The sequence below is a fragment of the Megalobrama amblycephala genome, linkage group LG2 (assembly GCF_018812025.1).
Source record: "Megalobrama amblycephala isolate DHTTF-2021 linkage group LG2, ASM1881202v1, whole genome shotgun sequence".
Classification (NCBI taxonomy): domain Eukaryota; kingdom Metazoa; phylum Chordata; class Actinopteri; order Cypriniformes; family Xenocyprididae; genus Megalobrama; species Megalobrama amblycephala.
The window spans coordinates 23,291,242-23,317,233 of NC_063045.1; the positions used below are offsets into that span (position 1 = coordinate 23,291,242).

The 25,992-nt window shown below is 38.5% G+C and overlaps 1 protein-coding gene across 1 annotated transcript in view; it reads right to left on the bottom strand.

The window, feature by feature from the left end:
- dock3 (dedicator of cytokinesis 3) overlaps positions 1-25,992 on the bottom strand; it is a 261,906-nt gene that overhangs the window by 42,108 nt on the left and 193,806 nt on the right. Inside the window, 5 exon segments of the mRNA XM_048167153.1 lie at positions 895-1,001; positions 1,354-1,516; positions 2,002-2,126; positions 11,747-11,872; positions 13,209-13,297. Coding sequence (XP_048023110.1) covers positions 895-1,001; positions 1,354-1,516; positions 2,002-2,126; positions 11,747-11,872; positions 13,209-13,297 — 610 coding nt within the window.

Genomic DNA, 25,992 nt, shown 5'->3' on the forward strand with positions numbered 1-25,992 from the left:
GTTCAACTGAAGCTCCCTCGTTGTCACCTAACGTTACCTTTTCCGCGATCGTTTGATTTGCGCCTCACGCTGAGGTGAAGTTGAAATGCTTGTCTGAAAAGTGTCCCGTTAGTTGTGGACGTAAAAAGACAGTTCTATATAAATGCAGTGTTTTACTTGGCGATGTTTTAAAAAAAATATTTTTATTTTTGTTATTTTATATGTTCTTGGTGGTTTGTGGAGTAGCATCACTCCAGGGGGGATATTTTTTATCCCCACCTGGGATAAAAATAATTCAGCAGAGGAAGGGATACATAGACCAGAAGGGGGGAAATCCCCCACATCCCCCCCTACAAATCACACCCTGTATATATATATATATATATATATATATATATATATATATATATCATCTGTGGAAGGCGTAGGACCATAAAATGTTCATCCAGTTCCTCCTGAACCAAAACAACAAGCTTATGCTGTGTTCATGCTGTAACTGTAATTTGGAAGAGATGGAAAACCATGACATTTTACTTGGAGTGGTTTGTGACTCAAATTTATGCGTTTCAATGACACTAGTCAGGTGATACAGGTCAGTGCTATTTAAGTTGTTTATGTTCCTTACTATTTTAATGTTACGTGCTTTGAGACATAAGGTAGGTTAATGCGGTCTCTCGTTTTGAGACGCTTTGCAAACTCTGCTGTGTAAGTTCATGAGTTTTGAAGGAGGCGTTGGTTTGGAGACCCTCTGAAGGGAGGGTGGGATTTAATGCTTTCAAAGCTAGCTTGCTATTGCTAGATGCTCCAAAAATTGCATACCCTACCTTTAATCGCCACATCGTTTAATTAATTAGATAAAAAAAAAAATAAATAATTGCTTAACAGCCCTAGTTTGGCAGAGACTGTCCTCCTCACCTTGTAGACGTAAAGCTCATGGCTCTCATCTGACAGTGTGGTGCCGTCTTCCCTCATGAGAGGAGTGAACGCAAAGCCAAAAAGCTTCTTTTCTCCCTTGTCCTTTGCTGTAAAAACAATAAAATAGCAATACTGTCTAAAGTACTTGTTAAGTTTTAAGTACCAGTAATTTTAATTCATTATAATAATGATAAAAAAATCATTTCACTTCATGAACTAAGTCAAAGAACCTTGAATTTTGAATATGTTGAGTGTTGCATGCAGCATTTAACCCAGCAAGTGGATTTTTTTAATTTATTTTTTTAATAGAAATGTTATTTTGGAGAGAAGTTCATATGTAGGCACAATTTATATCAGTATTATTTGAATAATTTTAATAATTTGGGCATAAGATCAAAATGTCAAGAGAAAAATAATCAAACGCGTGCAAAATTTTACTGGAGGTGTATAAATCCTTACTTGAACAGTGTCTAAACTCAAAGCGCAGATGGGACCCCCGGAATCGGTCAATGGGGATTGGCAGTTTGATGACCTCACTCCAGCGCGGACTGTTGTTGTGGTAGAGAACGAAAGAGCGGTACTCACTGATGCTGTGTTCTCCTGAGCCCAGACTAATGCACTCCTGATAAAAGATAGAAGAAATGGAAATGGTTTGCTTTTATGTGGCTTTATAGTGTGCATCAAAGTTTGCGACACGAAAATTTATGATGGGCTTATGTAAAATACATCAGAAAATCCCAAACTCATTTACTCCTTTCAAACTGACTTGAAATTTGTTTAGACTAAATGATTCACCACATGAGCTACAGATCACTTGTATGTTTTTCAAAGGAATAATTTGCCCAGAAATTAGAAATATGTCATTAATTACTCCCTCGTGTCGTTTCAAACACGTACTTTGTTGCTTATGTGGAACGCAGAATGTGATTTTTTTGTTTTCCAATAATCATGGTGCAATTTCATGGAAGAGCAACCAACACAATTTCTAAAAAAAAATAAAAAAATAATCTCCTTTTATAGATGGATTAGAATTACATGAGGTTGAGTAAATGATGACAGAACTTTCATTGTTGGCAAACTATTCCTTTATTAATGTAGTTTACTTACTTTGAGGATCTCGCCGTCAGCATAGAGTACATACATGGTGACCTCAATGTTCTTCTGAACACTCTTTCCTCCTCTCTCAAAGTCTCCTCTCTCCAGCGTGAGGTAGAGGTCGTTGCGTATGTCACCTAAAGATCAACAAAAACAACATTGTTAGGTAATATGAGTAATATTGTTAGGTTTTTTTGTTTATTTGTTTTTTTGCTTGGTGAAACTGCTTGGTGAACACCACACTGCACTGTTACAAAAATAATATGATCTGTGTTACTTATATTTTAATTTTGTTGCAAGAAAAACTCAACAATCACCACTTGGGGTTCAAAAAGTTCAGACATCCTAGACAAAAATCTGATGATACATTTTCAAGAAATTATTAGAAATGCACAAATATTTTGGTCACACAGTTTGGGGAACATATGTTTACTAATAAATAAGACTTTAAACTCCTAATTTACTGCTTATTAATAGTTAGGTAGTTGTTGCAGTGGTTGAGTTTAGATATGGGGTAGAATTAAAGGTGCCCAAGAATGCTTTTTCACAAGATGTAATATAAGTCTAAGGTGTCTCCTGAATGTGTCTGTGAAGTTTCAGCTCAAAATACCCCATAGATTTTTTTAAATTAATTTTTTTAACTGCCTATTTTGGGGCATCATTAACAATGCACTGATTTACACTCGGCGCCGCCCCCTTAAATAGCGTGCTCCCTGCCACATGAGCTGTCGACTATATTACAGCACATTTACAAAGTTCACACAGCTAATATAACCCTCAAATGGATCTTTACAAGATGTTCGTCATGCATGCTGTATGCATGCTTCGAATTATGTGAGTAAAGTATTTATTTGGATGTTAAAGTTTTATTCTGAGTGAATTTGAGGCTGTCCTCCGTGGCTAATGGCTAATGCTACACTGTTGGAGAGATTTATAAAGAATGAAGTTGTGTTTGTGCATTATACAGACTGCAAGTGTTTAAAAAATGAAAATAGCGACGGCTCTTGTCTCCGTGAATACAGTAAGAAACGATGGTAACTTTGACCTCATTTAACAGTACATTTGCAACATGCTAACGAAACATTGAGAAAGACAATTTACAAATATCAGTAAAAATATCATGCTATCATGGATTATGTCAGTTATTATTGCTCCATCTGCCATTTTTCACTGTTGTTCTTGCTTACCTAGTCTGATGATTCGGCTGTGTGCAGCTCCAGACATTAACTGGCTGCCCTTATCTAATGCCTTTCATAATGTTGGGAACATGGGCTGGCATTATGCAAATATTGGGGCGTACTGTTACGTAACAGTCGGTGTTATGATGAGATTTGCCTGTTCTTCGGAGGTCGTTTAAACAAATGAGATTTATATAAGAAGGAGGAAACAATGGGGTTGAGACTCACTGTATGTCTTTTCCACATACTGAACTCTTGTTATTTAACTATGCCAAGGTAAATTCAATTTTTGAATCTAGGGCACCTTTAAGGGATGTAGAATATGGTCATGAATATGGAATACGGCAATAATATGTGCTTTATAAATACTAATAAACAGTCAATATGCTAGTAATATGCATGCGTTATTGTAAAGTGTTATCCTAAAGTGTTACCATATTTTTTTCTTTAGTATTTTTTCTTTTTTTTTGCCACTTTTAAATGCCACTTTTTACATGCTTTTTCAGAATATTATTGTTTAGTAACTTTTTTTGTTTTCTAATTTTTGTTTGGTGAAACTGTACCCGTCACAAAAAAACATTGTGGTTATTATGGTTGTTGTTATTTATATTTTTTCTCTGGTGAATTATTGCAAGAAAAAGTCAACACTTGTGTGTCGCGACATGGGGTTCAAAAACATCCCTGACAATACATTTTCAAGAAACTGTTAGAGATGCACAATTTTTTTTTTTCTTTAGTACTTTTTTTTTAAAATTCTAAATGGCACTTTTTCCACACTTTTTCAGAAAATCATTGTTGATCATGCTTGCAGATATTTGATAAAAAATGTACCTTAGTCTACTATGTCTAACACATAAAAGTTGGATAGATTTTTTTTTTTTTTTTTTTTTTTTTTTTTAGCATGTTCCTATATCTATGTGTTTTTTGTTCAAGCTTAAAAGAAAATTTAATCTCGGACAGACCCAGCACACTTAATTTAGCTTCACTTTTAAACCCTTTTACAGACTGTAATAAAAGCTATTGCTACATAAAGGTCAAATCGTTTGTCCAACTAAACTGTAGGAGCAAAAACTGCACCCACTGGCTAGAAGAAATATCATCAAACTTGAGATTCAATCTGTCTTTTACACTGTCATTCCACATGTGACCTTGGCTTTCAGATGACTCTTTCATTATCAACCTCATTCAATCCATGACACAGCAGCCCACATTCTCTCTGCAGAGCGGCAAGCATCTGAATCATAATACTCAAAATAAACATAGACTCTCTTTGGAATAGTGCTGAGCTCTTACCCGTCTACTCTGGGGAAAAAAAAGTTTTAGCTGTTAGTGAAAGAAGTTGTGGGTTTAATTTGATTTCTTCCAATTACAGCTGATGCAATAAAAGAGAATGCGTGCATCTTCTGAGCGCTGCTAGAAACGATCCCTCCTGCTGACACTCACCCTGCAGCGAATATGCAGACAGTTATGAGTGTAGAGATGTATATTTCGGTTTATACCTTAAAGAAAAGCTTAAATTTGCTTTGATGCACCAGATATCTTTACTGAGGGCTGATATAATCAAGGAGAATGATATAAAGCACCTTACGCAATAAAACTCTTGCTCTATTTTGAGTGTAATGTACATAATGAAAAAGTTTCCTTGACTTTTGTTCGCAAAATGAGAATAACTTGTTCATTCTGAGTAACAAGGAGTAATTTTAGCTTTTGTATTGACCTGTAAGAGGTCATTCCACAGTGTTTTAAATTGCTGTTGCTTGATTGTTTGTTTTATTACACAATAAGTGTTTAGAAATTTGTACATTTGATAACTGCATTTTTTTTTTATTGCAAATGTTTGTGAAATTGGCCTGTTAACAATGTCTTTCAAAAAATGTTAAAGGGCTGTAATTACTAATTAAAGCTGCAAGCAGCGATGAAAGGACCCTCACACCCGGGCTCACCGCCACCCATTGGCCTCAAGAAAACAGTGAACGGTGGCGACATGCATGCAAGCGAGTAAATACAGTAGAATTATGGCAAGGTGATTTCTAAGTGCCACACTACCTGTTGCCAGCAGGTGGCGCTTTGACTGTAACTGAATACTGCCATGTAGATGTCTTCGGGCCAGGACTATTATCAAACATGCGAAGTTTGGAGCAGATCAGACATTGTATGTCTGAGTTACAACAACTTCCTCTTTAGTGGTGTTAATCACATACATTAGCACTTAGCCAAGTGTTGCATGATTTAATTTGTTTCTAGTATGTTTGGTATTTTGTGGCATTTTGAAATGTGTTTCTGGGAGTGAATTACAGAGTAAAGCATGCCATTTTCTGTTGCCAGCAGGTGGCGCTGTAACTAACTGAATATTGGCATATAGATGTCTTTAGGCCAGGTCTCTTATCACACATGTGAAGTTTGGGGCAGATCGGCCACTGTATGCCTGAGTTAAAACAACTTCGTCTTTCATGGCAAAACATTAGACTTTGTCAGTCCGCTATGGACACGCTCTTCAGCAAAAACTCAAGATCTTCACAATTTAACATCACTAGGGCCTTAAAATTAGACTGACAACATATCGTGTTTATCTGGTTTAATCTCTATGAGGAGTTAATCACAGTGTAAAACAAGATATTTCTTGTTACCCACAGGGGGCGCTATGACTGTAACTGAATATTGGCATGTAGATGACTTCAGGCTAGGACTCTGTATGCCCGAGTTGCAACAACTTCCTGTTTCATGGCGAAACATCGAACTTTGTCAGGCCGCCACGGACACGCCCTTCAGCGAAAACTCTAGATTTTCGTAATTTAACGTTGGGCTAAAGGGCTTTAGATTAGACTGACCAAATATGATGTTGATCTGATAAAATCTCTAGGAGGAGCTTGTTAAAGTACAACGTCTGGAAATGGCAAAAACTGCAAACATTTTGCAGAGGAAATTCAAAATATCTCACTTCCTGTTGGGTTTTCAGATTTTGCACCCAGGGACTTTTTGTAGGTATTGGGCGAATTTCATACTTGTATGAGAAACGTAGCGCGAAAGGCGCTTAATCATTTTGTAGGTGGCGCTATCGAGCCATTTTGTCACACCTAATTCTGAAACCCATATCAGATGTAAATTTTCACCACTTCTTAAGGACTTTGCACACTGAGTCCGAAATTCGTGTCTGAAACTTTTGCACATTAAAAAATAAATACGACCTCACGTTATGACAACCACGTTTACACAATGCATCTGAAACTTTCGTCCGTCATAAAAATATTAAGATCAGGTTCGATTTTCTGCATTTTTCGCATCCGTGGTATGCATTTTGAGAGATGTTTTGACAATTCAGAGCCACCATACAAGCGAACGCCAAAATCCTGAATGCCATCTGACAAGTTGATCCACGTCCTCTACAGCACAAAGCAGCAGCACTGTATGACAAACGAAGTGTGGACTACAAACAGACAGAATATAAAGATAGATTGTGCCAGTAGCAAAGCATCAAACTGAGCCACTGACATCCTGAAGTAAACTTTGAAACGTTCGGGGTAATCACGCAGCTCCTTGATGAGGTGAACTCCCCTTTCTCTCTATGCAATCTCGAGATGGACCCAATATTTCCTTTCTTTTTCTCTTTTTAAGAAGAGAAAGGACAACTAAATCGTGCTCACTGCTTAAAGACTCCATTTTGTATTGTTTTGCGTTTTTTTTTCGCAAAGGATTCATTAATACGCATCAGTGTGCAAGGTCTCTGTGCGTGACGGATTTTTAGGATCACGAATATGAAAAAACGCATACGAAAATTTTGGACTCAGTGTGCAAAGGCCTTTACACGTGTGCAAAGTTTCATGAGTTTCCTAGCATGTTTAGGCCCTCAAAAATGTGATTCATTTTGGAGAAGAAGAAGAATAGGTTGTTTGCAATCACGTGGTTCTGGTGACGCGCGAAATACCGGTGGAGGGCAAGCAGTGAAAATTAGAATGGAAGAGATGGAGAAAAGTCCGTTCTGTGCTGGTTTAGAAAGGTATAAACAGAAAATCACAACATATGTTGGACGCAATCCTTATGTTATGAAGATGAGCGACTTTTACACTGAATTGAAAGACGTGACTGCCATCGAGGAGGTAGATTTAGAGGATGTAAAGCTGCCGTCACGCCACGTTCAGTTCTAGTCTGGGGCTGTTTCTCAATTCCAAGAAAGCAGAGAACAGACTTGCGTTCTCGTGGAGTCCGGTCTTGCCAGGCGACCTTGAAAGAACGAACTCGGAAGGACGCAAGAACACAGATACTTCGACGGTTGATGATGATGTAGAGCAAGAACACAAGGACGCAAGATCACTTAAGAACGCATATTGAGAAACAGTCTGGGTTTGTTAATATCACGCTGCCTTGCTGCTAGTGAAGTTAGGGCAGTATGTTGATTTTCTGTCGCAATTGTGAAAAATATCACCATTGTAGGTCATTTATGCTAAATCAGAATTGCAACAGGAGCTCACATCATCGTTCAAAGAAAAAATACAATTGTTGCCTTTTCTATGTGTAAAAACACACTAAGGGAAGCAGGTTGAGGAGGTGACGGGAAGACGCCGTATATCAAATCTAATAATGTCACTGATTTAACCCGCTCCCTATCACTCAATAAAATAATCACATAGCTGAACAGTGTTGTCTTCGTTGTTGAATCGACTTCTGTCAGCAACATTTATTTGGACATTTTCTACCATATGATAGCTGAAGCAGCAGCACGTGACACTGTTCTCATGGTAACCAGATCAACATTGTGAACGGAATACTACAAAACAAGTGAAAACATCAAATTATCATTCAGTGGGATAAAATATCTTCTCTTCCCTGCAAACGATACCGTGAAGAATGTAGATATTTAACCAAGTCAAAAACAAAAAAGGTAAGCAGGTATCCATATTCATTTCAGTATCAGCAGACGCAAAACGCTATAAAAGGCGACAACTTTTAAAGTTAAAAAAACGATATAAGTTACAAAAAACGGTGTAAGTTATGTAAACGATATAAACACCTTCTGGGTTCTCGATTTTATCGATTTGAGCAACCATAAATGACGCAAAACATACGAATTTTGAGTTTTTGATAGGATTCGTATATAGAAAAATCACTCCCTGCCCTCCAGACTCATTTGTGCTGCTGTTGTGACGTCATGTGCAAACAACCTATTGACCGAGCAATTACAATAGGGTCCTCACACCATCGGTGTTCAGGCCCTAAATATCTTTTAAAAATGCAACAAATAAATAAATAAATAAAACCAGTATGAGTGTTAGTAAACATATTGACAATATTGGCCTTTATGGTACTTGGTATCAGATCGAAAATCGTCCATTCCAAACATTCAGTGTCCCACAACACAAATACTACTGTTAGTGAATCTAACAAGAAGCAAATCTAGACAAGAAAGCAAATATGGCCACAGCTGCATTTAGAAACAGTGGATGGAATAGACAACACACTGTAAAAGCCTAAATAAAGCTTTGTGTGTTTGTCTGTTTGGCTGACAGTACCCTACAGTTTCACACCCCGATAAAAATGTTATCTGGCAGCAGCAGGCTGACTCCCTGTGAGCACTGGTATTTCATTGGATTGCGTTCCTGTTTAGATGCTTTCTGTTACGGCTACAGCGTTAAGACACTTCTCTCCACTGCTTCAGAGCTATTTTGTGGAATACAATCCACATAAAGCCCTCTATTCAGGCACAAATTGTTTCCAAAAAGGAACAATCCTGGTGCATTCCCAGCTGGAAAGAGGAAAAAATGGCCTGACAGCAGTAGCTAGTGTATAGAGAAGGGAAAGCAGATGCTACGGTTTAGTATCTAGGTATTTGCATGTGCTCACTTTCTGTTTTATGTATATTAAGAGGACGACAAAACACAGGACCATGGAAACATCAGGAAAACTGACTTTTTTTAAAAGGGTGGCTGATTATGATTTCACTTTTTTAACTTTAGTTACTGTGTAACGTTTCTGTTAGAGCATACATAACATCTGTAAAGTTATGACGCTCAAAGTTCCACGCAAAGGGAGATATTTTCTTTTAAAGAATTCGCTGTTTAAGGACTACAACAAATGGCTGGTAAGGACTACAACAAGCTTCTTCCCGGGTTAGTGATATCACTAACCCTAAAATTGACATAAACCCTGCCCCCGAGAATACACAACAAAGGGGGCGAGACCATGTTGGGATGCTTTAGAGAAGAGGAAGAGTTGTTGTAGTAGTGTTGTTACCATGCCACCATTTTATGGCGGACTGCTTCACAAACAAGGGTCAATTCAATGATGAATTTGCACAAAAGACTAGCATGACGGCACATGCTAGTCGATTAGTTGAATCAACTCCACATAACTACATACATTTATCCACTAATTATTTAGAAATGTCCAGTTGCATTCTAATAGTTGTAACTTCTTCCTGAACAATGTAAGACTGACAATCGTCATTTTGGCTGCGTGAGATTCTCCAGCTTTGTTGTTGAGCAACCGAAGCACAAGCTGTTAAAACTCCGCCCTCTTTTGGAAAGCAGGCTGGGAGAAGCAGCTCATTTGCATTTAAAGGGACACACACAAAAACTGCATGTTTTTTGCTCACACCCAAATAGTGCCAAATTTGACAAGCTATAATAAATGATATGTGGGGTATTTTGAGCTGAAACTTCACAGACACATTCTGGGGAGACCAGAGACTTATATTACATCTTCTAAAATGGGCATTATAGGTCACCTTTAAGTTGTATTTTTGGTCTTTTTATGGCTAAAATGAAAATGAAGTGGATGACGCAATCCCAACCCATCACATCTGGCATTGAAAAGGAATGTACAAATAATTCTGGACAGGTTTTGTTGAACAAACTCATCTCCGGCTTATTGAAAATGTCATGAGAATGTATAATTTTCAAAGCTTGTGGCACCTCAAGTGTCATTAACATTTCATAATGCTAACAGTTCAATACTCCATCTAATTGCTGCCTCCAAGACTTAATATTGTTTGAAAGACAGACATTGTTTTTTAGTGCAATGGATCCCAACGCTGGGACCATTTTTTAGAAACCTGCCAAGTTTGATCTTTTAAGGGAATAAAGTCAATGCAGCAATCTGAAATAAGATTACATGGGTTATTCCCAGACATTGTGGTTCAATAGCATATAAACCTCTTTCAGAAAAATACGTACCTCAGAAACCCAAGGAACCATGGCTCTCGGATGCCTATCGACTTATTGGCGTTTCAAAATGCTGAATTTAAAGAGCACAGCCTTGTCTGTGATTATAATTGAACTACCTCAGGTTGATCGATTTGTGGATGATAAACTAATCATTGAGCTCTTCAGAAGAAGGAGGAAGCATTTAACTCAGAGACAAATGAGAGGGCTCTACAAAAGAAGATGGAGGACCCATCAATCCACCTATACTGAAGGACATCTGGGACTACAAGACTGATGTGTGAATTTATGGACGAAGAGAAGAGATATTGTACATGGTTACGCGATTTTGACTGTTCGGGAATTCAGCCAGAGCTCCACTGAATTTTTAAAGAACACACAGTGACATGATTTTATTAAGAGAAGCCCCAAGGCTCCTTCTGAATCACAGGGAAGGGATTTCTTAACTCAACTTTGACGTGGCAAGAGTCCAGCTGGTTTTACAGGCCCTCTGAGGCTCAGAGCAGAGAGCCGGTACAGTCTGTCAAAATGTGGGTCATATACATTCATATAAGCTTGATTCTACACAGTTAAAAGGCAATGAGGCCGATTATGTGCTGTTATATGCGATTATTGGTCTTGCTAAAGGCCCTTTCACAAGACTCGCTTCAGGGCTTTGACCTCCACGTGAAAAGCATCGCAGAGAGACACAGGAGGGTGGTTTTATGAAGTTCCTAGGTAGTGAAAAAGCAAGAAGTGTGCACAGAAACCACTGAAAACTCTGAGTTTTTCTGAGTTTCTCAGAAAAAAATCTCAGTGATTTGTTTGATACAACAGAACAGTAATATTTACCACAGTTCACCAAATTTTCGCAGACAAAATCCAGTAATTTCAGTAGGAATCAATGCAATCTGGAATTTCACAAAAGATTTCTTCATGCAGATTTCGCAACAAGTAGTTGGAATCGTTGTGTTTGCCAATAGAAAGCTGCTTGGTTTGAAAGCGACTTTTGTGTGAGCTGTGCTTCATACAACACTACACTATTGACAATGGACTGTACAATTTTGACAATTGACAACGGGATTTTTAATGATAACAACGCAGTAGAAACCACCCACAACACCCTAGCATTGAGTTAACTCAATTATTTAATTTGAGTAGTGGGACAATATTAAAATTCTGGCTGATACAATAAGTCGATTTTAATGCTAAGACCAATAACCGATAAATGGTCGAAATGTAAAAATAAGGGAAATTAGTATGTCCAAAATATTATCCTAAATATTCAACTATTATTATACTCACTTTGGTTATATTTTCTTATTCTAACTTGTCGCAGCCGTCTACTTATACTCAGACCCTGAATACAAAGTCTTAGCATATCTCTTGGATTCATTCAGTCCTGAAGTAATCGTGAACTGCAACCATGACCTTCATGAGACTTACCTGGCATGATCACATCGGGGAAACCTAATTTGCGTGTGATGGCCACGCCGCGGTTGAATATCATGGGGTTTTCCCTGCGCACCTGCTCCATGTCACCTCTCAACAGCTGCAGTGAGATGATTAGACCTGCACAAAGGGAAGAGTTCCGGAGAAATGTGAGACGACTTCATGACGACCACTATAATTATCCTTGTGATTACGTTAGTATTTATTTAGTAAAATGGGCCCTTGTTTCAAAGAACGTACCAGAGAGATTGTGTCTCTTATGTTACAATTTTGTTCAGGTCTCTATGCCGACTGCCAGTAACTGCTACAATTCAATTCAATCAAGACATTGTTTTGGGTCTACAATGCCGCTAATGACCTGGCTCCCCGCTACCTTCAATCCTTCATTAAATCGTACACACCAGCCCGCCTGCTGCAATCAGTCATTCTGATTGCCTGGCTCCTGTCAATTCCCAGTTGGAAGGGTTTCTGTTCATCCAGGTCCAGAAATTTTTCTAGGCCTTCCCCTCGATGGTGAAATAAACTCTCAATTAGGACAGCTAACACACCAATTACCATTGAACGATACCTCAAGTCACACCTCTATGATACTCATTTCCCCTAGGACTTCCCTTAGGACTAGGGCTACATTCACACTTTTCCAGATACATTTGAAAACACATCTTTTTCTCTCTGTTTTGGCCTTCCATTCGCACAGAGATGTCATTTTAGTTTTTTTTGAAGATGTTCTCCCAAGTGGATACATTTGAAAATGGAGAAAATAGAGGTATTTGAAAACTATGATAGATATCTAAGTTTATACTGTTTATTTCGTTGATATGTTTAATGCAATTGTTGTCGTTTGGCAAAACATGAGGGCAATTGCACTTTAGAGCATACATGGAATGCCAATTGAGTGTGACCTGGACGCCTGGATATTTTGCTAATAAAACAATCGTGCTAGAAAAATAGAGAAAATAAATATACCAATCGCTGGTGTAGTTATCATTTTAGTTATCGTTATTTTGTGTGAATGGGCCTTTAGACTGGCCTTACTTTGCTTGCTCATGCAGCTCATTTTAAGGGTTATTAGGGACCTGATCTAGTTATTCAATATAATTTTGGACTCTTTTATCATTCCACAGATGTTCTTGTATTCTTAGTTACCAGGCATGGTAATGTCTACATTCACATTTTCTTGTTTCATGTTCTTTTAGGTATGTTAGCACCTACTGAGAACATAAATGGACTTTGACATCATACTTTGCTTTATTACAGGATAATTACCGAGAGTTAGGGGCCAATCTTACACATTCCTATAGTGATTTCAGCAAAATAAGCGAAGCATTAACTACGACAGTAAAGCAAGATAACAGACATGCTTTTTTGCAAGGACAGTTCAGTTTCAGTGAAGCTACACGTTTCTCATCTGATAACACTTAAATCAAGTGTACGACCATTTTCAAAGTGCACTTACCGTAGTTAGTGCTGGGGGCGGTGTATTTGGTGCTGGACTTGCGGATAATGTTCTCATGAATCTGGTACCACTCGTTTTCATTATTACACCTGTGAAAGAGAAAAGAACGAGGACAATCCATTAAAGCAAGAAAAATATGTTATCGTATGGATGAAGCAGGTGGAACCAGTTGGTGAATCCCAATTCATTCCCAATTGGTGCCTATTCTATGACGTTTTTAAGTATAAATAGTGCAAGTAGTGTGTTCACACTGAAAATTCCAAAAAGAAAAAGTACATTCTAAACACCTGGATGATGCGCTAAATTAACAGAAAAACAAAGTGTGGAATGTTGGACACTTTATGCAGTCAACTGTCGGAGCTTTAATTACGTAGTAGAGGGGGAGGGGCTATCAGACTTTGATGTTGAATGACGAAATAATCTTATAAAATTCACACACTACACGGATGAATACATAGTGTATAAGTACATAGTGTATAAGTGCATAGTGTATAGTGTGTCATCTGGAATGCAACTAGTGCATGAGTATTCTGGTGATTCCTAGATTCTTGGAGTCACACATGTAATTTATCAATTTATATGTAACTACTGTGGGCCCTATCATACACCTGGTGCAATGCAGTGGCATGCGCTACGCAAGTGTTTTTTGCTAGGTTCAGCCCAACGGAATTAACATTTTCACATCCAGCACCATGTTGTTTAAATAGCAAATGTATTTGCGCGGCCCATTTGTACACCCATGGGCGTGCTGGTCTGAACACAAGGTGTGTGTTGTTGGCGCATTGTTATTTTGAGGCAACTGAAATAGACTGCGTCATTGACCAACTGAAACCTGGTCTAAAGTCAATGGTGCAATATTTGTTTTGTTATTTAAAGAGTGCGTTCATAATATGCGCCTAGAGACAACCCTTTTAGACCACATGCCGGGCGTGCCGACCATTTTTCCCATCCTTAAACTAGCAAAAGTGGATTTGGACACACCCTAAGTGCACTTGCGGCATGCATGTTAGACCATGCGCTTAGAACATTAAAATAGAGCCCTGTATGTTAATGTAACGAATTTCCGAGTAGAGCAGGATTTTCACTGAGAAAGAAAAAGAGAAAAAAATCATTGTGGGACTTTTGCCGTTACTTTTCAGAATGACACATGATCAGGAATGTGACAAACGTGAAATCTATTTTGAATAATAAATAAAAAAGAAAACAACTTAAAATTTAGCAGTTTATTAGATATTTTAGATATTGTTCTATGTGTAGGTTATTAAATATAATAAAAATAGGCAATTAATAATCTAATTCATTTAAAGGTGCCCTCGAATGAAAAATTGAATTTATCTTGGCATAGTTGAATAACAAGAGTTCAGTACATGGAAAAGACATACATTGAGTTTCAAACCCCATTGCTTCCTCTTTCTTATGTAAATCTCATTTGTTTAAAAGACTTCCGGAAAACACGCGGATCTCAACATAACACCGACTGTTACGTAACAGTCGGGATCATTAATATGTACGCCCCCAACATTTGCATATATGCCAGCCCATGTTCGAGCATTAGACAAGGAAAGGCTGTATTAAGGTCTGGATCTGTGCACAGACAAGGTAAGCAAGCAAGAACAACAGCGAACAATGGCAGATGGAGCAATAATAACTGACATGATCCATGATAGCATGCTATTTTTAGTGATATTTGTAAATTGTCTATCTAAATGTTACGTTAGCATGTTGCTAATGTACTGTTAAATGAGGTTAAAGTTACCATCATTTCTTACTGTATTCACGGAGAAAAGAGCCGTCACTATTTTCATTTTTAAACACTTGCAGTCTGTATAATTCATAAACACAACTTCATTCTTTATAAATCTCTCCAACAGTGTAGCATTAGCCATTAGCCACAGAGCATAACCTCAAACTCATAGAGAATCAAACGTAAACATCAAAATAAATACTTTACTCACATAATTCGAAGCATGCATACAGCATGCATGACGAACATCTTGTAAAGATCCATTTGAGGGTTATATTAGCTGTGTGAACTTTGTAAATGAGCTGTAATATAGTAGAGAGCTCGTGTGGCAGGGAGCACGCGATTTAAAGGGGCGGCGCGCTCAAAAAATCAGTGTATAGTTAATGATGCCCCAAAATAGGCAGTTAAAAAAATTAATTAAAAAAAAATCTATGGGGTATTTTGAGCTGAAACTTAACAGACACATTCAGGAGACAACTTAGACTTATATTAAATCTTGTGAAAAAGCATTCTTGGGCACCTTTAAAAAGTTTTGTGCACTTTTTTTTTTTTTTTTTTTTTAAAGGGGGATATCTTTGACTTTGAGAGTAGAATAACCTACAATCAAGACAATTAACTCCAACTGGCACAGCTGCATTAGCATTTGCATGCTGCATTTGTCAATTGCCACTTTGAACGATAGGCTGGTGAGTGAAAGAAACACGCAGTCAAGTACAGCCAAGTGTTGAGAGTCATCACACAATGAAGCAAATCACGACACTCTACTGCTTAAAAGTAGAGAAGTGTGGAGCTCCCAGGAGAGGGAACAGAGCCATATGCTACGTTCCAGCATCAGAAGCTGCTAAATCGCTGTGGGCTAGCTGATGGAGCTTCGAGAACAGCAGTTTCTGGCCTGAGGGGAAGTGATATCATTAATGCCTGATGTAGAAGTGACTAAACCCGCCATGGCAGCTGAAAAGGGACTTCCGTGCTATGCTAATGCTAGGGTTTGTGGTGGCATAGCGGGCAGATGCTTTGTGGAAACTCCCACAGAGTCCATCTGGTTGGCTGTCATGGCGACTGGCTCCAAGGGCGTCAAGGGTGGTTCTGGTCTGTTGCTCGCAGGGTCGCAACGGCATTACACCAACACAGGCTGTTTGATGGAAAGTGCTACGTTACAGAACATGAAGGGATATCTCATGCAAATCTGATTGGCTCAACTGTTAGCCTGGTGTGCCATGCCGTTACGAACCCAGCAGTCAACCACTAGATGTCCCCAGAAACAAGCACAGCCTGAACGCACACTTCCATGATGAGACCTTCAAAAACACGCATGCAAATCTATCTATCTATTGCTTAAAAAACCCAATCCAATAATCTGATAATGAAAATTATGCATTATATTAGCACATTTTATAAATACAAAACAATAATTACTAGAAATAATCTCATCTCATTCAAATAGATCTCACCCCTCACGCACAATGGACGATTAATATGTTTTATTGACGGAGAACAGCCAGAGGTTCATCACGACAATGCGACTAATGCATCTCTGCAGCACCAAGAGAAACAGCCTGTGAAAAGCGCAGATTCTTCACTTCAATGTTACTACATTTCTCACAGTTTCACAGACACTGATGGCTTAATATCACATGATTGCTTGTCATTTTGATTGCTGGGGTATCCAAACAAATCTTGCCCCTTTTTTCTATCTTTGTCCACACATACACCTATATTTTTTTCTTCTTTGATTTCTCTTTCTTTTACCAGTTCTGTCAGTTCCCCAGCCAATAAAACAGAGGAGGCTTTCTGCACGGTTGCACACAGAGGTAATGAAAGTCTGTGATGGAGATAGCTAGAGGACTCAACCACGTGTCACCGTCCACTGGGGAAGGGTTTCAGAGAGAGCTTCACAGCAGAAATAATGTATGATGTATCTTTTCTGTAATAAACAACAGCAAATGTAGGCTGCAGCTATTGTTGCTAATTATTAACTGTAGCAAATATAATTAAAAATGTAGCCAAATTTCCACAAAAAAAAAAAAAAAAAAAAAAAAAATTGTATGCTGCCTACATAGACAACTACCATCTTAGACAGCATATTAACTGAAATGGAACATCATGACTGACTGAATTGGAACATTCACAATTAATTCCAATAGAGTGTGAGGTTAGCATGTCACTATGCTAATAGCGCAATACTCTAGTAAGCATAACAATACACAGCGCATATAAATATTGGCTGAAATATAAAATATAAAAGCATACAATCTGAAATGAGTGACTGAATTAGAATGTTCACAAATCATTCCAATAAATTATGATGTTAGCATGTTGCTACGCTAATAGCGGAATACTCTAGTAAGCATAATACACTGTGCATTGGATGAAATACAAAATATAAAAGAATTCTATCAAATGAAACCTCATGAGAGACTCAATTAGAATGTTCCCAATTTGTTCCAATACAGTTTCATGTTAGCATGTTGCGATGCTAATAGCACAACAATTTAGTGAGCATAACAAAACGGCACATAAACATTGGTTGAAATAGGACTGTGATGAGATCTCGTGTCACGAGATCTCTCGAGACTAATATATGACAAGATTTCTCGTCGAGGCGAAAAGTAGTCTCGTGATGTTGCCATGACAGAGTGTTAGGATGATTAGGAAAGAATATGCCACTGCTTCGTTTACAGTATGCCTCCACTATCGTTTTGCTTTGTATTTAAATTAAAACATTTAATTCAGTTGGATAACGGTCGCCGCCGCTCCATATTTACAGAGTTATGCACGATCGTGAAAGTGAAAGTAAACACAAGGGCGCATTCAAACGCGATTTCAATACCCTGCATTTTGAAAGCGGCTCCCTGATGAATGCAAATATCTCTCAATATGAAAGCTATGTTAGACTGGGCAGTGTAGTTGTAACCATCTCTTAGCTCTGTATCAAAGAAAAATTTGGTCCTATTTTCACTTTGAATATTGAGAGAGTGCAATTAAGATTGCACTTATTGTAAAGTGTTACCATAAAAAATGAATAACAGTTTTCTCTTAATCTTATTAAGCACAAACAATAAGGTTTCATTTGTTAGTTAATGCACTGTGAACTATCATGAACTAACAATGAATGACTATTTTTATTAACTAACATAAACAAAGATTAAAAAATACTGTAGCAAATATATTGCTCATTGTTAGTTGATGTTGGTTAATACAATAATGTTAATAAATGAGACCTTATTGTAAAGTGTTACCATTTTTATTCATACTGTTTTTATTTCTATGATCAGTTTGTGGAAAGGAGTTCAGTTAGGAGGTCAAAAGTTGTAGAAGCTCATAAATCATGTACAGGAAGGTCTGAAGAGACTGAAATCATACAGAAGAGAAGTCAGTCAGTTGAGTTTGTGTCAAAACCTTTTACAGTACTTAAGTATTGTTGTCTTTTACTGCATATAATAATAAATACTCAGAAAGTACAACTGAAATGACATTCATTACAAGATGATTAGTTAAAACATTTCAAATACACCTGCAGAATATTTTTTCTAGTCATGTATTTCGCCATTGAGGATTTCTTAAAAATAGTGTGTAAAAATCTTGTCTCGTCTCGTGAACTCAATCTTGAGTCTCGTCTCGTCTCGTGAGACACCTGTCTCGTCACACCCCTAGGATGAAATATAAAATACAACTACAGTGGACCTATATTGACTGAAACAAGTATAGTTTGGCATTTTCCTTAAACTGCCCACTAACTTTGATAATTTCTTTCTTTTAAATTTGACTACCTTATGAAAAAGCCTCAATGACATAAGCATGCCTATGACGCTTTAAAATGCTGTATAGGTAGGCAGTATCTTAAGTTTTGGAACAGAGCTGTTCTGGCATGCAAATCTTACATCATTTATCAAAATGCAATGACAAATCTGAGTTTGAGAAAACACCCTGTCAGTCATGAAGCAAATATGTTCCTCTGATCCGTACACTGCATAGTGTACATCAATTTTACATGAATTTGTGTTTACAATGTTCAGCTTTGCAAATCTCAAATGGTGCAGGCTACAATAATTCTCAGTTCTATTTGGAACAGAGAAGTTAATATATTCCTGAGTGGTTTTAAACCATCAGCGCTCAAGTGTTTGACTGTAGATTTAATAAGACAAGCGAGCGATTTTTCATTCATGGTTTAATATACAGTTGTGCTCAAAATTATTCATGCCCTTGGTAAATATGACCAAAGAAGGCTGTGAAAATAAATCTTAATCCTTTTGATCTTTTATTTAAAAAAATGTACAAAAATCTAACCTTTCATTGGAGAATAAGAATTGTATATGCTTTTTTTTTTTCTCTCTAATACACACTGCTCACAAGTAACCATACCCTTTTATTCAATACTTTTTGCAACCTCCTTTAGCCAAGATAACAGCTCTGAGTCTTCACCTATAATGCCTGATGAGTTTGGAGAACACCTGACAAGAGATCAGAAACCATTCCTTCACACAGAATCACTCCAGATCCTTCACATTACCAGCTCCATGTTGGTGCTACTTGTCAGTGACCCATTTTTGAGTTGATTTTGATGTTTGTCTTGGATCATTGTCCTGATAAATGATCCAACCATACCCATTATATGATTTCTAGCAGGGACAGTCAGGTTTTGATTTTTTATCTGTTGGTATTTGATAGAATCCATGATACCATGTATCTCAACAAGATGTCCAGGATCTCTGGCAGAAAACTGATCGCTGGCAGAATATACTGCTGTAGCATTAAAGATCCAGCAGTATATTTCATTTTACACATGGGGTACTTTTTTATCCCTGTGTGCACCAAACCCATCTTGAGTGTTTGCTTTTTTTTTTTTTTTCCTTTTTTTTCCCAGTTACTTTTAAGTGTCAGTTACTCTTCAAACGTTATATGGTCAAGATGGGTTTAGTGCAAACAGGGATAAAAAAAATATGTTGGGGGCCTAATTTTCTGCCAGAGATCCTGGACATCTTGTTCAGAACCGGTACTTCGGTACCAAGTCGGTACTGAAATTTTGAAAATGTGACGATACCCGCATTTCTGTAGTACCGGTAGTACCGAGATTCCGGGTATATTCGGTACCCACTGATAAGGCTGTTGGCAGCATTTACTTGAATATGACACGAGTGAAGCACAAAGCTTTGTTTACAAAAGAAATAATAGGTTAGCAATTAAATGTGACATCGCAGCCATGGAAACATATTGGTTCATGCCGAATGACAGAGTTACGTGAGTCCATAAATTTAAGCTTTGTATTCTGTTTTGCGAATCGCGATCTGGTCTCCTGCTTAGCAGAGAATTTAACAATATTCCATTAGTTATTCGACATGGAATCTCTGTTTCTTTTCCCAAATCTTCACTCACGCAGGGGATTATAAACGTTCCTTTCGTTTGCATTTAGGCCTATTATAGGCTATTCGCATTCTTTACTGTGGTAAAGTAGAAAAACACCCTAGGACAGAAACCTTTTTACTTGCACGTCAGTTTCTATTTAACAGAGTTTGTGCTTGTTATTAGACTTTATAAGACGCGTCAAGTTTATTTGTATAGCGCGTTTCACACACGCCGGTGATTTTTACTTTTGCTTTCTCTGGCAGCGCTAAATCCAACATAGCCTGAATGTCTTGCCCCTGCGGAGGATAAAACTCGCTCTTCAGACCTTTTACAACAAGTGTCAGTTGTTTGTAACATCAGGAGATAACATGAAGATATTATTAAAGAGAAATGGTCTCTTTCCTGCTCGTGTCCTCATCCCTCTCAAAGCGCAGAGCAGTAGGCTATATCAAAGACTATAATAACGGGACATTGGCTATATGACGCATCTTTGTGTGGAAATAAAAAACGAATGTTTTTTTTAAATAATATTTAACTTTCTTATTATTTAGGTTACCGTTATTTACCTATATTTATTTCATAGATTTACAGGCTAGTATATTGTTTCACTGACGGAATAGCTAAAATAAACATACACGTTTGTTACCCCTGTTGAAAAAACGAGCATATGCTGGTAAGGTAGGTTTTGAAGCTGGTATGCTGGATTATGCTGGTCCTATGCTGGTCCTATGCTGGACCATGCTGGTCCAGGACCAGTTTAGGACCAGCATGGACCAGCACTTGACCAGCATACACCAGCTCAAACCAGCATATGCTCGTTTTTTCAACAGTACAAAATGGATGTTTGAGCATTTATTTATTTATTTTATATTTCAAAATTTATTTCATTGAGGCAGCCTATACACACACAAACATACACACACGCTCCAAATCATATTTAATGTTTTTAAAATTGGCTATATAGTAAAATAGTTCCAACAGATTTTGCTGTGGTACCGAAATTGGTACAGAGAATCGTAAAATTTTAATGGTATCGGTACCGACTACTGGAATTTTGGTACCGTGACAACACTAGTTCAGATACATGGCATCATGGACTCTATCAAATACCAACAGATAAAAATCAAAACCTGACTGTCCCTGCTAGAGTCATATAATGGGCCATTGGTTGGATCTTCCAATAGGACAATGATCCAAAAACAAACATGGGTCACTGAGCACAAAACTAAGCTTCTGCCATAGCCATCCCAGTCCCCTGACCTGAACCCTATAGAAAATTGAAGAGGAGAAGTACCAACATGGACCTGGGAATTTAAAGGGTCTGGAGAGGGTATGATTAATTGTGAGCAATGTGTATTAAAGAAAAACTTTTATTTCATAATGAGATTCTCCCCGCCACCCCCTTCCCATTTAAAATTCTTATTCTCCAATGAAAGGTTATATATTTTTGTAAATTTTTAAAATAAAAGATCAAAAGGATTAATGATGCAGATTTATTTTCACAGCCTTTTTTTTTTTTTACCAAGGGTATGAATAATAGCTTGTTTGCAATCATGTGATTCTGATGACGTGAGGAATTCAGATGGAGGGCAGAAAGTGAAAAGCAGAATGGACAAGATGGAGGAAAGTCCTAAATGTACTGGTGTGATGAGCAGGGCGGGCGAGAGCCGTGAGGGAACGGCGCGAGGCCGGTGACGCGAGTGATAATGAGCGTCACCTGCGAGGCGTGCCGGCCTCGAGTCTCTCACGGAGGAGCTCCGGAGGCATAAAAGGAGGAGCGACATCAGTGAAGGACGAGAGAGGACCAGGCCTGGACTTTACGTTACGTTTTATTATGTTTGTGTGGCCGGCAGACGTCCGCGAGGGTCTGCCGGCATTACTTTCATTTTGTTCTTTGTTTATTTTGAATTAAACTTTTGTTGAACGTTCGCCGGTTCCCGCCTCCTTCTTCCCACATCTACTGACCTCGTTACATTGGTGCCGAAACCCGGGAGGAAGGAGGGACATGCTGTCGAAGAGCCCTCGCTGCTGAGGGGGATCGCGGTGCTGCAGAGTTCGGGCAGCGCGGGAGTGTGTGTAGACCGCGAGAGGCTGCCTGAGGCGGTGGTGCTGGAGCCTTGTGAAAGGTGGGACGGAGACCCGGATGCCGTGCTCCTGGGACGAGGTGGGGTGGCTGCCGTCCTGGACCTGGAGGGAGCGGAGGAGTCGCCGCCGTCTGCCGTGGGCCGGAGCCTGCTGCCGTCCGCCATGAAGGGGAGGAGCAGGGGACGGGGGACTCGCTGCCGGCTGCCCTCAGTCGGAGGAGCCATCGCCGGCCGCCAGGAGGCGGTCGAGGATCGGGCCGTCCACCGAGCGTCCAGTGCCATCGCATGGCACCACGAGGAAGAGCCTCCCGGCTGGCTGAGGACCGGGCGGCAGTGTGTCTGGGAACCGGACCAAGAATTTTTTTTTTTTTCTTTCTTTTTCCTCTCTCCCCTCTCTCGTCCTGTCGCTCCCTTGCTTCCGTCTCCTTTCTCTCGTTTCGTCTATCCTTACCCCCAGGTGCTGCGGCCGCCGAGACAGGCCCCGGGGGGGAGTAAGCGCAGTCGCGGGAGTACCCCCCGGCCTGTGAGGGGCGTTGGGGGTATGTGACGAGCAGGGCGGGCGAGAGCCGTGAGGGAACGGCGCGAGGCCGGTGACGCGAGTGATAATGAGCGTCACCTGCGAGGCGTGCCGGCCTCGAGTCTCTCACGGAGGAGCTCCGGAGGCATAAAAGGAGGAGCGACATCAGTGAAGGACGAGAGAGGACCAGGCCTGGACTTTACGTTATGTTTTATTATGTTTGTGTGGCCGGCAGACGTCCGCGAGGGTCTGCCGGCATTACTTTCGTTTTGTTCTTTGTTTATTTTGAATTCAACTTTTGTTGAACGTTCGCCGGTTCCCGCCTCCTTCTTCCCACATCTACTGACCTCGTTACAACTGGTTTAAACACTATTACAAGAGAGGTATAAACAGAAAATCACAACATATGTTGGACTTGATCCTCACGTTATAAAAAGGAGCAATAGTTCTACTAAATTGGAATATTTGCCTGTCATCTAAACAACTTCTCCAGTGCCCGGTTGCGTAAAGCACCTCAAGTTTTTCCCTTAAGTATGAGACATAAAGCGTGATTTCTCCTTACCTGTTGGAATGTCTATATTATATGCAGTGTTGGGTGTAAGGCGTAACTGTAATTAAATTACTTATCCAAAGAAAAAGTAAAGTAAGGGATTACTGTTCATTTTAAGGTAATTTAATTACAGTTACTTATAATGTACTTTTAAGTACATACTGTTACATACTGTAAATTAGTTCAACAGTTAAATCAATATTGAATTTAAAATCTAAATTTGTTGTCTAAAGGTAAAATTGAATGCTGCCTCTTTAACCCTTAAATGCATACCTCGGGTCTTTAGTGACCCGGGACGTCATTCACTACCCTCCTCCTCGTTCATTTTTTAAAGTTAGACATCAACCTTCTTGGTATTCCTCAATCAATTCATTATAAAAAATATAACAAGAAAAAAATCCTAAAATTATAAAAGAATGCCTATTTTTGTATTCAATTTCTGTAAAAATTGTATAGGGTCGCAAACGACCCGAGGTGTGTATGAGTGTAAGTATATTTTTTTTTTGCACAACAATAATTGAATCTTAGATGACGGAATAAGTGCAATTCACCTTTATTCCACAAGGTGACAATGTCTGAAACGCAATGCTGAAGTGACGACTCATTCAGATAGAAAACGAAATAATAAGAAAAACATGAAATGGCTCAGCGATTTACTGCAGAGCAAGTACTGAACGCAATCAAATATGACTGTAACTCTTACTGGACGGATCTGGTGAAGCTGTTAGCGATCGAAATATTGATTTTGAAGATGTTGAAAATTATATAGTTTTGAGAATACGTTTGAGATCGCGAATGGGCTCATATTCGTGACCTCAAACATAAAACTAGCCCATTATTTGCTGAATTTACTGGGAAATGAGCTCTGACGAGGACAGTGATGATGGCATAAAACATCTGCTCAAACAGAGCCCTTTCAAGCTCCAAAAGGTAACAAAATACGATTTATTTTATTCTTCTGTAATTGTTACTCTAAAATCAGAGGGGTTTTATATTATCGCGACTGGCAGAGATCCTTCTGTGTTAGATATAGATCTGGGTTGATAAAGACCCGAATATGTAAGAATGATTGGCGAAACAGTCATGCATTTAAGGGTTAAAATCGATAGTTGTAGTGCAATTGCGCGTGAGTTCGCAACTTCGCACCAGTTCGGTGTGTAGTCGCTGTCTGAAGATGTTGGCAGAAGCGAGTGGCTGTTTTGCAGAACAGAAATATTCCAATTACTTCACTTTTTTGACACAGGTAGGCAAGAACATTACGGTAAAACGTAAGCTATGTCCTGGGGAGAAAAAAACTACTCGCGCACTTTCTGAGAGACTGTCTTCAGTCAGTGCGCTCTCGACCAAAGCGTGCACACATAGCCGCCTCTCTCGAGTGTCAGATTTTCGTGGTTTATTACACATAAATGTTCAAATTCACACACGGTTATGTCAAAATGCCCATCTTGGCGTACATTCGCGTTGGTTATGTGAATGTGAACAGCATGTGTAACAGTATATTGCCTCTGTCCATTAGGTCTTAGTGACAGCAGCCTTTAAAACATGCTACTGTCTACTATTGGCTGTCTGTATTATAAACGATAATCAAACAGCAAAAGAAAAGCTTTAATAAAGATTCATCTATATTTAATTTATACAGTTATGACTTTGCAGAGTTATTTTTATTTGATTATTAAATTTCTGTGGTATTTTTACTTGCTACTATTAGACCTACCTGACTTTGGAATCGAGTATTGTGCAATTCTGGTGGTATTGGTACCAACTACAGGATTTTTGGTATTGTTACATCCCTATTTGTTACTAAAGATTTTTAAGTATTATAGTATGGTTTAATAAAGCTAAAATGTTTTAAAAAGCTATAAAAGGCTAGACTATTCCATGTTTGACTCATATTTAAATTATTGAAAGAGTTTCCTTTCTATTGTCAGGTCAAGGTTTATAGGGATTTTAAGAATTAATTAGTAATGAGTTGAATTACTTATTGAGTAATTAAATTACTTTTCAGACAGAGTAATTAGAAAAGTATTTTAAATACAACATTGATGATGTAATTAGTAATTAGTAATTAATGACTTTTTTGAAGTAACTTACCCAACACTGATTATATGTCTATATAACTTAAGGGTGCTGCACATAAAGTCTTTGATACGTTTCACGGCAGCGATGCAGGTTTTGCCATTATAAAATTCTATTGTTGCCATGCACACGTCATTTGTTAATACAGGGTATGCTACATATGTGATACGATCAATGTTTATGTGAATAAACACTTAAATTAAAATGTTTATCATATAAAGTGGCCGGGGTTGGGGTTTTAAAAGGTGACGTGTACAAATCAAATTGTTTGGGGGGTCTGGGGGCATCCTCCCCCAATCAGAATTTTTTTTGTGATTTTAACATTTAAACAAAGCATTTTGGTGCACTCTGACAAGAAATAAATGGGGAAAAAAAAAAAAAAAATGTTTATATATATATATATACAGACACTAGGGCTGGGCATTGACACAAATTTCACAATTAGATTCGATTTCGATTCAGGAGCTTGC